The sequence below is a fragment of the Stegodyphus dumicola genome, chromosome 2, assembly GCF_044657685.1.
Source record: "Stegodyphus dumicola isolate Sdum_Otavi_A_Nest chromosome 2, ASM4465768v1".
In the NCBI taxonomy this organism is placed as follows: Eukaryota; Metazoa; Arthropoda; class Arachnida; order Araneae; family Eresidae; genus Stegodyphus; species Stegodyphus dumicola.
Genome location: NC_140769.1, coordinates 168,144,562 through 168,160,516, shown reverse-complemented (window position 1 = coordinate 168,160,516; position 15,955 = coordinate 168,144,562). Strand labels below are relative to the sequence as shown.

The 15,955-nt window shown below is 27.0% G+C and overlaps 1 protein-coding gene across 1 annotated transcript in view; it reads right to left on the bottom strand.

Moving 5' to 3' along the window:
• Positions 1-2,805: 2,805 nt before the first annotated feature.
• Positions 2,806-15,955, bottom strand: part of LOC118194383 (uncharacterized) — a 100,237-nt gene continuing 87,087 nt past the window's right edge. The window contains exons 10-11 of the mRNA XM_035365531.2: positions 15,756-15,839; positions 2,806-10,427 (exon numbers count right to left, since the gene is read on the bottom strand). Coding sequence (XP_035221422.1) covers positions 10,377-10,427; positions 15,756-15,839 — 135 coding nt within the window. The 3' untranslated portion in view covers positions 2,806-10,376. The remainder of the gene's footprint in view (positions 10,428-15,755; positions 15,840-15,955) is intronic.

Sequence of the window (15,955 nt, the reverse complement as noted above, 5' to 3'; positions counted from 1 at the left end):
AAAGTATTATACATTATGTTTTCATATTTATATAAATATATGTGACATAATAAAAAGAATAAAACACTAATATCTATAGTTAAATATATAAAATCTTATTTCTTTACCTACAGATATCAGCATCTTAAAAACTATGTCGCATATTAGAATTGGCATTACGATGATGAATTAATGATCAATTAAATACTGTAGACACAAATATACTTCTACATATAAAATATACAAGTCTTAAAACAATCGCTCTTGATACAAACCAAGAGCTGTTATAAAACAAATTCTTGATGCCTTTGGGGGGGGAGAATTCAACTGTATTTCAAATATCATACATAGCACAATGCAATTGCAAAGCCTATATTTAAACAAATAATGTTTAAAAGATACAAAACAATACTAACAGAAGATCACAGCAAGGAATGATATTAATGTAGCTGGTGCATCTTATAATGGTCCAGCATTAAGACTAGTTTAAAAATGGCATTTAAAACACAAAGCTTAGCAGTCATTAAAATTATTCATCCGATTTAATAAAGATACATTTTATTTCAGAGAACGTAAATATAAAAAAAATTTCTAAAAATATAATTACAACAACAAAATTTATTATCATACGTTCTTATCTTTTTAAAAGGAACATTTAACAAATGTATCACTATTCCTTCATACACATATATGTTACTGACCTCAGTACATCAATATAACAAGACAATGAAACTATAGCTTGTAACTTAAATCTTTAAATAGTTAAAGATTAAGAAAAAAGATATTAACACATTTGCTGATAGAAACTTCACTGTACCCAGTAACTGTTACTATATACATAACATCCGAAAATTTTTTATGTAGTTTTCAAATTTATATTCATAATTATGATTATATTCTACAGTAACAATTTTTAAAATTCTGAGACGAAAATAAACAATTTTTAATACATCAAAAACTGATATAGATTTCTAACATGAGCTAAAATTTAACAAAGAAAAATAAATATTTAATTGCACAGTTCAGCTACAACAGTATTACAGTCTGCAGATTTGTTCACGGTGCAGGATCCTTTAGCAGTTGAAGCTTGGGTGCACAGTTATTGCATAATATGACTAGCAATTCAGCAAATAAAATAATTAAACAAAAAGAAAATTTTTCATCAAAATCCTGCCCCTCTACACTTACACAAATAAAACAACAAAATCAAAGAGACACTAAAATTCCAAATTTACATGTTTTATATGTTTTGTATTTTCATATATGTGCTTTTTTAGCAAAGAAATAAAAATATTAATACTGTGTAAGTAAATCATACAATAAAATGTACTTTTCAGTTTTTGTCAGTTTAAGCAAAAAGTAGATGAAAAAAATTAAACACCAGTGCTGAATATGAAACTGAATGGTGACTGAAATGAAAATATAAATATTTTCAACACTTCCCTACTTATTCCCAATTTCTGATACTGCAAGTATTTAAATTTATATTTTCAGCAGTTCTCAATTTCTTTATTATTTCAGGTGTAGCACATATTTAAATATTTTACAAAAACCTGCTATTAAAAGTATTACTAGTATTTTAAAAATATTTCTCATTTTTAACAACCTAAAATAAAGAACTGTAAAAATAACTATAATATTTGAAAGACAAACTTCACAGATCTCAAAACAGTTTAAAAGACTTTTTATACTAAGTCTAAAAAATTACTAAAATTTTTGTTTAAATAAATTTTACAAAAATTATTGATAAAAGAAAATTATTTTGCAATGCTTGAGCACAGAACATCAAAACTGCCATAATTTTGTACAAATTGTCAATATTATTAAAGTTCAGAAAAATGTCTATATAGTCATTGAAACTGCACACCATATTTCTTTTTGAATCATTTTAATTCTAATTTTTAAAAGAATTTTAAGGCAAGAAAGTTAAATAATTAAAAAAAAGTATAATTCAATTAAGAAATGTACATAGAGAACAAATATTTAAAAAAATATACTATAAAATTAGAAATTATTGAAATTATGATATCCATTATCTTATCAGAAATGAGTTTCAGATGAAAACATGTAAAAAAAAACATATAGAACATCATTAATGATTAAGGTCATACTTTCTACTCCTCTGATTGAATTATAATCACAAAAATTTTTTACCTAGTAGTAATACAAATGTTAATTTTTATATGAAATGCCTTTATATCTCATAAATATTCAAATTATAAATACAGAAACAAAAATATGGAGGCTGCTTTTAAATATGACAGTTAAGACAATATTATCTACTTTTATTTATGTATTTCTGCACAAATAGGTCATAATTTAACTACAAATGCTTAAATATTTTTTTTTCAAAAAGTATTTTAAAAGCTGCAGATTTCAGAATAAATATATTTAAATTTTTAACTAATTAAATTACTGAAAAGCTGAAGAACATATCAATTAATATTCCTCTTCATTTTTATTGCTCATATGCAAGAATAAAAAAAGAATCCAAAATTGCTGCAGAAACTTTCTTAAGTGCCCAATTTCAATGAATATTAACTACCATTAATGACAAATGTGCATTAAAAAAATTAGAAAAATATTTCTGACTGATAGTTGAAAGAAAGATTTTTTTTTTAAATATAGAAAGAAGAATCAAGATAGAATTGTGTATAAAAGTTAGTGAACAAATAGTGATACAAATTTACAGTTACAAAGTGTCCAAAAATCTATATATGACATTTAATACTTAAACAACACTAGTGAGTGTTATGAACCTTTTTTTTATATGCTGATTCTACAACTATAGCATTTGAGCATTTCTTTTGTAAGGCAAACATGAAATTTTCTTTCTTTTCTTTTTTTTTTCTTTTTTTTTTTTTTTTTTTTGTTAGTTTGTTTACTGTTAGCTACTAAAGAAGAGCAGCTAAACTACATTACTTCTGCGCGCACACTCAAAATGAGATTACAGTCAAAGAATCCTTAGATCAACTATACATAAAATAATATTCAAATCAATAAAAATCATTGGTTAGTAATACATATTAATGTTTAAGAGAATATAATAAAACTGCAGAATAAATTTAACAAACTAACAAAAAATAAACCTGATGTACTTAAATTACAACAGTCAATCATGAAATGCAAATTATCAAAAATTCTTCATATCTTGAAATAGAATTTAAAATATCTAGAATTAAAGCATATATCACAGTAGATAAATTTTTTTGGTTTCATCTCAAGCATACATCAAAAGCCTACACTTAACAATAACACCTAATGAAATATACATAATTTATACAACGAAATAAACATAAATTTGGCAACCAAATCAAAATTTGTTCAAAAAATGAAACACAGAAACAATAACAAAAAAGTAATTTGGCATTTATATTAAATAACAGTTTAAAAGGAATATTTTTTTGAAGAAATTTATTAACTTATATTAGCTTAAACTATAACAGTCATGATAAGCATTAAAATAATTGTACCGTAATATTAATGAGTAACACAAACACAGATATAATTCACAAAATTAAATTTTTAAACTTTTATCAGTGTTAAAATTAATAGCATAAAGAACACATATAAATTAAAATTTCAAAAATTTTAAACTTGGGTAACACCACATAGTAGAGATTCTTTTCCAATAATAATAATAATTCAAAAAGCATTGTGCTTTTTGAAAACAATGACCTGAAAGAAAATCTGTACACACTACCCTACTTAACATAAACTTTTATTGTACAATATACAGTCAAAAGTCGTTAATCCGGACTCGTCGGGACTTCGGCGATTCCGGATTATCGATTTTTCCGGATTATAGATCATCAGTTTAAATCTGGTAAGATGGCATGCAAAAATTACAAAATTAAAAATATGAAACCGTAATTTATGAAATAAAGAACAATTATGATCTAAAGGGTATCAAAATTTACAAAAAGAAAAAGCTTAATATTTATTTGTTTACTTTATTAAACATTTCCTTCAATGTAAGTTGCTTCGTTTCATGTGATAATACTTTCTCTTTAATTCTATTAAACAGACATAATTTCTTGTTTAGTTACAAAGTTCCGCTGTTCTATAATTGCTGTGTTGAGAATACCGAATGTTTTCGTTTTCAATAACCTCTGGGTCACTTTCTTCACTATCGGAAGCGAATTATAATGACGAGGAACTTGATTTAAATCATATCAAAGACCGAGTACATCGAGACGAAATACTAAACTTAGTACGGAATTATAATCCAAATAAAATAAAAACATCTGCTCTGAAGATAAGGATAGTGTTGACAGATCAACTTCCAATCCCCGGCGTGAAATTCATAAACAGATTTCGGATTTCAAAACATACTTTCGCTTTGTAGATACAAATTACATATTAGTAAATATATATCGGAAATTCTATTTGACATAATCTTTCTAATCTATCATAATATAATAATGACGTTTCTGCCCCCACCTCTGCCGCAGAGCAGCGTGAAATTGATAAACAGATTTCGGATTTCAAAACATACTTTCGCTTTGTAGTAAATATATATCGGAAATTCTATTTGGCATAATCGAAAGTTCAAGCTTACTTTTATAAAATTGCTCTAACAGTCTGCAAAAAATAATAAGCCGGATCCAATTCGAAGATTAAGGAACAACGCAATCTGCAACATTAACTGAATTAGATAACTTTAGCTTAGCGTATAACTCCGTTAAACATTAAACGCGCACGCGCACAAACATATTCGCAGCCGTAAGGGTCTTACGCGCTCTCGTAAACGCCTGTGCGCATGCGTGAACGCGAAGCATGCGCAGAAAGTTTGTAGCTTTGAGGTCCGGATTATAGATCATTCCGGATTATGGGTGTCCGAATTAAGGACTTTTGACTGTATCAGTATTTATCACTGAAATAAATTATGATTTGCCTTGCAGTTTTTGGATATACAATAACAAATTTTTTTAAAAAAATAAATGTTATCAACTGACTATTAAAAACACAATTTATGAGTTTTTCAAAGCACAAACACCTGCAACAAAATAATACTTACTTATTGCTGCATATGCTTGAGAAATAGTATCATTTAAAATTATTCTGCACATAAATTTCAATTACTAAAAGAAAAGTTTAATAAGAAATAAATATATTAAAAAAATTATACACTTAAATAGTGTTAATGCCCCAGTTTTTATAATTGAAATTTACAGCATGGGAAAATTTTCTTCTTTCCTCTTTCAAATACCAAGGCAAAACAAACCACAAAGCTTTTCATTAAATGTTACTCAGTTTCCTCTCACATTAAAAAGCAATATAAAATATAAAATACTGAAAATATTTATTAGAAATTTTTTATACTATAATATCAGTTTCTATATTATATATTTCTATATTTCTTAAACTGAAGATTTTTCTTAAGAGCTTAAGATTTAAAAGATTACCAAAATGTAGAGGAGGTGTTTATAATTCTTTATTACTAAAACCTATTAAATGCATTTGTACTTGAATACAGTAAATGATGCATGATTAAAAAAAATTTAAAGTTTTGAAAATTTCATTAAAATACATAATATCTTTATGTTTTGATTACTTGCCCTTTAGTATAACTTTATTCTTTTCAATACAAAGTATTTTTTAATTTTCCACTCAATTAAAAAAAATTAAGATTTTCCTTTTCACTTTCTTTTAGTAAGATTATACTTTTTTAAAATTACTATTTTTAAATTATTCAAATATATAGAAGCACATTTAAAATTAATATAAGAAATATTCTCTGCATTATAAAATGCTTTATTTCAATTTTATTAGAAACAACAAAATAACAAAAGAAGAATGTTATAACAGAATCTAATAAATAATGTACATTTGCTCAAATATATGTAGTTAAAAATACAAAGATTTGACTGTAGTTAGTATTTTGGTTCATACTAATAAAAGTAGTTTTTGAATATAGATATATATTTAATATAGCTTTTTTTAAATTTATAGTTAGAATGTGCATATTATGGTTTGAATATAACAACAAAAAGTAAATATAGCATACTGAACTTCATTTCTGATTTCAATGCCAGATGAAGTCATCTTCCTGTCTCTAACAGGGGGCATCTTTGGTGTCTTTTAAAGTTGCACTAGGAAAACAGCTTATTTAAATTGATTTTTTGACATATTAGGAGCCATAGTCAACTGCCTATACAGCCCACTCATTTATCCATTTCTGCTTAAATTTCATTTAAAAAATATTCTTATGCTTGCTACATGCTAACTTGATATAGGAAGAAACAAAAAAATTAGCAGAATTCCAAGCATTTAAAAGACAAATAGTGCATTTGAAAATATTTAAATTTGATATATATTATGTATATTAAAAAAGGGTGCCCTAAATTTAATTTTTATAATTTTGTATTTCCTTCATTATGTTTATTTTTAATGTAAGAAACATCATTATATGTTACTTTTATTTTATATGTATTGTTTTTGTTAATTTATAGTAAAAAATACAAGATCCAAAAACTTATTAAAAAAACAGACAGAAAGAGAAAGAATATACTTGAATTAAAACAGTTTTTATGATATGTAACATTTATATTTATCAAAAATAGTCTTTAATATTACATTTTGAAATGCTACAGATTTGACTTCACTTGCAAGGTTTAATAAACATACTCAATATTTATTAAGTGAATTACTAACTTTGCCTTTAATATGACATAAATTAGCTATCATATAAGTAACAATGTGGCAATTTTGTTAAATCAAACATAGATTTCCTTAAGATTTACATTAATTTAAACACAGTTGTACAATTTCTTGAATTAAAATTTAAAATTAATTTTGTGGTTCATGTTACCTAGGTACAGATATTATTATAAAACAGAAATTACAAAATAAACTACAAAATAAACATTTACCTATAATTTTAAATTTACTGGCACAGAAGATATACAAAGCAAATGATTTACAATAATAATTATACTAACACAGCATATATTATACGTTTATACATATGACTGTATGCAAGTATACACAGAAGTGTTCAAAAAAGATTATTGTCGCAAAATTATAAGCCATAAGCGCCTAAAAACAAGGCAGTATATATAGTAGACAGCCTCAACTAAATCTACATACAAAACCTGGAATATGTTCAAGTTCACATTTTTTTCTTCTTTTGTACAGATTATGCATACATGCTAAAATATTTTATTAAAAAATTGAAGATAAAATTTTCTACTCAAAGCTAGTTTAATTTATAAATACAAAAAGCTAAAACAGGACTGCTGTTTCTGTTGAAATTAAAAAAGCTTCGTTGTTTTTCATTTGTATATATGCATACATATAAAATTACCACCAATTTCTTAGCTAAATTCACTTATTTTGTCTGAACTGAATGTACTATCTTAACTTGTTAATTATATTTTTATCAATCATAGTAGATAAATATACATTTTAAATATAGAACATGCAATATAAATTTTATAAATAAAATCAAAGCATCTTCCTCATTTAAAACAAATTATAAGAAAATTTAAACTGAGAATAACAATAACAATTTTAACTAACATCTTTCCATAAAGTAAACTGGTTGTAAATCTTAAAAAAAATTTCTTTATTAATTAAATACTTTAAATGTAATGAACATACAAATTAAAAAAGAAACATTTTTAATATTAAAAAGCAAAATTAGAAAACTCATTCATTCATTACCAGCAATATTATGTTTGCACAGATAAAATACATGATACAATTTTCTTCCCAATAAGAATGAATAAATGCAAATTAAATCTGCCAACCCATGAGAGTCAGGAAAGAAACTCTTTCATTTAAGAAAAATAAATTTTAAATGCTCAGATAACAGAATACCTATATATAGGTTTGATTCCATTATTTATTAAAGACTAGGTTTATAACAAAATATTCATGACAAAATTCAGGAAATAATTATGCAACAAGATAGAGAACTTACAATCGAAGAAACTCTAGGTCTGACTGATAAAGCCAAATAATTAGACCCATAATGAATAGAAATTACTTTATAATTTTCAGCATATGTGATAATATAATAGTTAAAAATCATTTCAAATAAACTTTATTATATTCATAAACTATATATGATAGGAAGATTAAAAAAGTCATAAATATTATATTGCATATACCATATTACATTTTCATAAACATACTCAGTTCCCCACAGTTGAAGAGACTTAAATACAATTATTAGTTTCCTTTCTTTCTTTTTCTTTTTTTTTTTTTTCTGGATAAAAGTAAGAACTTTTACCAAAATTTTCTAAAACTTAAATCAGACATTGTGTGAATAAAAGAAAGAGCAGCCCTGTGATAGATTACGATAGCAAATTCCAACATCTTTGGTATATATGAACTGGCAGGTACTGTATCCAAGAATTAGTGGACAGGAGGACAGACATACTTCTTCCTTTATCTTCTCTCTTTATCTAGAGCCTGACCACTTCTGATCATGCATTATCACATGTAAGTAGGTCACTTTGCAAAACCATAACAGAAAGGTTAAGCTAAAGGACCATCACCGGTTCCAACTGTTTGTTGCAAAATACTGCTAACAGCCAATAAATATGCAGGCTACTAATAGGTCATTGCAATTTCCTATACAAACAATTTGTGATGACACAAATCACATTTCTTTTCATTTTATCCTTATAAAAAATAATAATAACATTTTCAAAATCAATCCAACTGCAGAGGTTACACTTAATCACATTATTCAATTATACATGAATTTTACTTATTTGTTTCCTATGTAAAAGACAGTTGATTAATTTATTACAGATAAACTGTAAAGATGTTATAAAAAATATGTGATAAATGAAAATACTTTATGCTTCTCAATCAAAGATGTTTCTGTAACTGGATTTATCTCTGAAAGTGATTTCTTCAGTTTTCTTCTGAATTTTCTCTTGAAATCATTTAACTAACAAATCTTAACAAGTTCTAAATTTATCTTGAGATCTTATCAGTCTTATGAAAAGTATTAAAGCACAAGGTGATTTAAAAACACCAGAGGAAAAAGGAAGTATATAGAGGGGGTCAAAATAAGCATATTTTGTATTGGTGTGTGTGTGTGCAGAAATGGCACGTCAAGGTGATACAGGGCTCTGCTGAGTAAGTAGACAAAAGCATTCTTCTGGCATAAATCATCACTCAACTATTGAAATTTTGAATGGCTGCTAAATGAATGTGGAGCTTCTCAACATTTATCTTACCTACATAACTGCAGTTGGAAATGGGCCAGCTACTCAAAGAATGTACTCAGAAATCATTCTCTGTATTTTCTTTGAGTAGCTGCTCTGTTTTAGCTGCAGTCCCATAGTTATAAAATGCATAGCAGAAAGCTGCATATTTGTGTACACATCTCAATTTGCATAACTTAAAATTCATATGGGGAACAGCTATTTACACCAGCAATACACTTCTCACCAGCAGTGCTATGCCAGCAGTACACAGCTCATCAATCCCCTGTACCACCTTAATATGGCATCTCTGCACAAACTTTCTATTACAAAATCTGCTCATTTTGGTCTCCTTTATTTGCTTTTATACTTTTGCCAGTTAATTTTACCACCCTGTACATGAAGAATGCATTAAGAACTCGAGGAAAATCTATAAGAAAAATTCTGGAATACTTGCTTACAGAAAGGCATCTTTCTTTGATGAAAGCGTCTCCCAGTTAATAATATTCTTCCTTATTATCTAACCTATACTTTCTTAAACTTACAGCATATGAACTACACAGTTTAATCATTCATATCATTATTTATAAATACAAATTAAATTGTGAGATTAACCCCTCCCCAAAAGTTTTAATCTGGCTAGCCCCAACTAATCAGTGCCATACATATTTTTAAATAAAATGAATATACCTTATTCTGTGCTTGAGAAAAAATTTCAAATATTATAAAACTGAAATAATTATACATAAGTCATATTTTAAAGAATTAAAATCCTATGACTAAAAATATTTCACATAAATTAACATGATAAAATGCATTCAAACCTCAATTAAGGAGAGTTGGGAATTCTTCCTAACCAGAAATTAAAGGCAAAGGTATTTTAAATATAGTTGAAAGCCAGTATATCATTTATAATCAATTTTTTACATAGGAAACTCAAAATATTTTTTTAAATAAAATTTTGGATAAATGGCAAGGAAATTAAATTCAATGGCCCATTAATAAACTGTGCATATATTTTTATAATGTTGGCTTTATGGCAGCATACTGGCAACAAAAAAAAAAAAAAAAAAAAAAAAAAAAAAAAAAAAAAAAAGATAAACGTGCAATTATATGTAACAAATTTCTAACTGTATAACTACATCATTTATGTCTTTCTCTTTAAAAAATTATGTATGTCAAACTGGAGGCAGGGTTAGGAATCTAAAGTCACAAAATACATTCATGTTGTCACCTGTACTTATCACATGCATTCCACATTTCCAGCATGTCTTGAAACATCTGCAGAATAAAATATTCAATAACTAAACAAAATTTATGAACTTAATCAAATATTTCATACCTCACATTAACATGTGAGCTAGTTGACATTAAAATAAAGTTGGGGGGGGGGGAATCTTACAATGACTAAAAAAGAAAAGTAAATTAATGTAAGCACATTAAAATTTTTTAATGTTTGAAAGGAAAATCTTATTCAAATAAATCTGACCATGATTTCTTCTCAAACCCTTATTAATATACGGTACTATTACAGCTTTAATCTCCATAATCATTAATTCCAGGGCATCAGCAGCAATACTTATTCAGGTGTTGCAAAACCTGGAATGTATTAAATTGGAGCTATTATCATGTTCTGCAATAAATCAGTTTTCATTTGGATCTGATGTCTAAACAATACATGTGTAGTGAACTCTCAATCACTCCACATCATTATGGAACAGCAAATGTTCGAAGGTAGATTTTATGAGATAATGCACATTGCTATTATGTTCCTACTTTTCGTATTTCAAGAAAAGCAGCCTAAAGTGTAGACAAAGAATAAACAAGTGCTGAACCTTAAGAGAAAAGACCTTAAAAATCTTTAGCAAGGTGTGATCCCTGCTTCATAAATCTATCACTGTATATATCTATCACACTTGGTATTATTGTCTAAAGAGCCAATGCTTTGAGAATTGACATTCACAGCATTTTAATGAACTGACATACTAGGACTTGTTTTGCCAATGTTATCCTATTTTTTGGTGACCACATGGCAAATATATCTAGCGAATGTCTGTGTAATGCCAAAACCCTGTCTTATTCTGGAAAATCTCCAGATCTGTGACTAAATGAATATATACAGGAGACATCAGGACATAAGCCAAATTCTAGGAAAATGCATAAATTTGTTAAGAAATTTCAGAGCATTTAAAAGCAAATTCTACAGGACAGCATTAATTATTTTATTAAAACCATGCCTCACTACATGGATTATCTGCACTGAGCTGTTCACCTACGATAAGATATACTTGTGTGGAGGACTTTCTAAGGGAAATTGGCTTTTATTCATATTACACATGGGAAAAATTATGAAAACACTCATGCAGCCAGCCTGCTTACAGTGATTATTTTTATTAAAAAATCAAATACGTGAGTTTTTGTGTTCCTCGTGTGGAATACTATTCCACAAAGTATTCCATGAGGCTTACAGATATGAATAAATAATTTACAATACAAGGAGATACAATTCAACAATAAAAACATAATATCTAGGTCTGGAGAGAGCAAGGGGGAAAAAATACAAAAATTACTGTAATAAAAATACTAAAATGTACCATCAATAATTAAACTATGTTAATACCTCTTTAAAAGAAAATAAACTAACTTAATACAACAATAATAAATATAAAATAATACTTAAAAATAATGTTGATACAAAGAAAAAATGATAAATAAACAATACAACACATCAATAAATAATATAATCATACATAGGCAATACACAAAATAATACAATAACACATGAAAGATTAAAATCTAATCATATAAATAATAATACTAAAAATTCAAACAACAAATAAAGTCGCGCAAGACTGCAAAGGCTTTCAAACTCCTAAGGATGGGATTTACAGGGATTTGACCCTAGATTAAACTACCAATATTCACTGACCATTCAGCCATCAGAGATATGTCCAACTCCATATTCTCATGCATTTTTACCAAAGGCATCACACTAGACATACTATTAATATCTAATGGTTCTGGATGCATTTCTCTTAAAACGGAATGACTGCTATCCAGTTTTACAAACTTCAACTCTTCACAGCTCATGTCAAAATCACTGCGTTCAAACTATTTTTCTAGGAATATTTTTTTCACATATTTGTCAATACTATTCTTTTCTTTCCAAACCAATAATTATACTTCACCAAGTGGGAAAATTCTTCTCTCAAGTAATGATATCCTTCTCCCCTCCCACCCAAAAACATAACAATCTCTGGCATGATGATAATTTTGATCTTAAAAAATTCAATTAATTTATGATCATGAAGAAATAGATAACTATTTCATTAGCTTTAAAGACTTTTATGTGGATTAATATCTTACATATATGTAACATATGATCAGAAAATACTGGTTTTTCTTTGTTTTCAAATAAATCATTTCATAAAATAATGGATTTTAACTGTTTCAGTGTTTATTCATTAACTATTTATTTCAATTAAATGTAAAATGGTGATGCGATATTAAAAAAGGATCCATGGAAAATGATTTTACAGAACTGATATAGAGCCTTTGAGCTAAGAACCTCATCAACATGAAAACAATTTTTTAACGATAAGATATTATTTTTTTTAGATATTTCTCTTAAGATTAATTTTACACAAAGTAAGACAATCAAGAATTTTTATGAGATCCAATATCTGTTTTCATAAATTGGATGATTATACGGTTTCTGAGAAAAAAATAGCTTTACAAAATAATAAATAAATAATTTCATATTCTTAAATATAAATAGAATTTATTAATGTTGTTATTTAAAACCTCTAAATCATTCAATTTTTCACATATTTACTCCGAAATAGACTAAGAATGGAACTGCATTAAAAAACACTCCTACAGTGATTATAGTAAAAAATCTGATGTATACACCACATGACTTTCTTGTACAAAATATTAACTTTTTCACATTTTTTTCTGCATTTCATTATTGCTTATTGAATTGAATTAAGTCTACTACGTCAATAGTGAATAAACTACAACATAATAAATGCACTTTTTAAAATTCACTATATTTATTTATCATAGCTACACTCTGACACTAGGTTCACTTAACAGCATTACATCTCATTCATTTTATAACTCAGAATGCACAAAAATTATATCATAAGAAGAATTATCTAATTGTTGCCATGTGTTATATTCAAATACTATAATAAATCTAAAATGATATATAAAAGAAATTAAACAATTAAAAAAGAAACAGCTAATGCACATGCACTACTTGTAAATATTCTCCATTGTCAAAGACTGACTGGCGACAATATTTGCTGCTAATACAAAACATTTTTATTTCCTCGAATTTCATTAGAGATATATTTCTCATTCAATTAATTTAGTTCTCACTTTGCAGCAAGGCAAAAATACATAAAAACTCAAAATATCTTCATTAAAAGTTGAAAGATATAGAAAAACATAAAACACCAAATACAGTTAAAACAGTTTTTACAATTAAAATTAGAGTTTCTGCACAAGAACAAGCAATTTGGTCAGCAGGCAAGAAGGCAGATTTTTTGGTGCACAAAACTAAAAGTTTCTTTTGGTCCCACTCAGCAAAAGACACGAAAGGTGCAGAAAGACTTCATTATTCCACTAAGTTTCAAATGTAAACAAATATGGGTGCTACGATAAGAAAAATTAGTCTTAGCCGCATTTAAACAAGTTTCAAATTATTGATAATTCCACAACTATTGCGTGCAGATTAACAAAAGGCATAAAACCTTAATCGGAAGATAAAAATAACATTATTCAATCATTTTTAAAGCGAAAAATGTGCAATTAACCCAGAATAAAAAAACTGAGTTCTATATATATATATATATATATATATGTAGAGAGAGAGACAGAGCAGAATTTTATGCTTTTAAAGCATAGGAGTTCTAGAAAATACTAATTAAAATACTGACAAAAAAAATATTTTTTTTCCATCAATGGTTTTTTATTTGAATTTCTGTTCCTTGAAAATTGTAGTTTTCTTATTATGAACTATTGGTTTATATATGTATATTTATATACTTTTGGTGTGGCTGATTGCAACCAAAAAAGGAGGTTCACAACTACATGTTATAGCAGTCCTATATACAAAATTTCAACGTTCTGAGGCTATTCATTTTTGAGATATGCGAATTACATATGTATGTACATACAGGCACCATGGAAAAAAATCTCTTCTGAATTCATTTCAAACCAGTTTTAAAATTCATTTGGAGAAAAAGAATTCTTTATTCTGTCCTTACATATAGATGTCATGCAAAAACATCATTAAATTGCATTCGATGGCGGTCAAAATGGATATTTTCATTGAAATATGACACCCAGAATTTTTCGTGATTACTTTCTTTACTTCGCACAAAGAATTAAAAAGGTTTTAAAAAATAATGTATGCTACCATTTCATACAAGGCCAGAAAAACATGCTTATATCTGACAGTTTGCAGTACAAAATTTGAAATATAGACATGCAAGTTAACTATGCAATTTTATGTCACTGAATTACTCAAACATAAAAATTTACTTTTATTACATAATTCAGTTTTAAAATAAAGAAAGTTTAACTTATGATAAATTACCAGCATTATATGATTTTAGTTTTCAATGGGCAGAAAATATAAGACTAATAATATAGTATTGATATTATACTAAAATAAGAGGTTTGAACTATTACATCAAATATATTGTTTCATATGCATGAAAATTATGTAAGGGAGGAAAAACAGATTGTGTATCAAAGAGGTATTAACCATGAAACAAAGCCTAAAGAAAATTACTTAAATCTTTGTTATCATAAGCTGTAAAATTAATGCAATGCAATTAAAATTCTTCATACTTTTAAGAGGGGAAGCTAAGTATTTAAACTACAAAAGATGTGAAAGAAATATTCTCCAAACAAAATGTTGTTGTTGCTGCCATGTCTATGATAAAGCCTATTCAAATACTGCTATTGGCAAAGATGACAGCTCTGGCAATTTGCAAAATGTTATCATTATGAAAATTATAGAAGTTCAGGCTCTTAAACAAGATGCCAATTTTCAGCAATTTAGTAAGGATGGCCAGACAATTAAAAATGTGTGCAGTTGTTAGTTCTGGTCTGAGCAGTTATCACAGTTTCTGTAGGTTTTCCTATCTTTGTTGTCAATTTTCAATATTCTGTGATGGCCAGTTCAAAGTCTGACAATGAATTTAGTTGTAAGTCAATCTCTATCGATGTTACGGAGGCGGTTCTTTACTGGAACTTAAAAGTTACTTCAATCTGTATTTCGTCATGGCATTTCCATCTGAAAGGGTGCATTTACATTATTGCTGAAATTTCAAGCACCTCTTGCCAGTTTATCTGCTTTCTCATTACCTGTGATATTGACGTGCACTCGCAACCATTGAAGAATGTAGACCTTATCTAACTTTTGAAATTTGTTTAGGCAAAAGTTCTAAAGAAATCAAACAAAATCAAAGAACTAACAATCAAAGAACAGAGTTTAAAAATATACATCATATTTTCTGAAACATTATAGATAAATGATTGAAACACTTCATATCAGTAATACATCACAATCGATAAGAAACAAATATTTACTTGTGTCATCCATTCAGCGTCCTGAAGGCATTCTTCTAAAACTGCATGAGAATCTTTTTCTTCTCCTTTCTTCACATCTTTAACCTATAGACGGGGAAATTGTAAAACCATTATGAAAATTTTTAAATTTATTTGAATTTAATATTCACAAGCTTATGAATGTTTTTCAAAACAAAAATTGATGCATCTCACAAATTTTA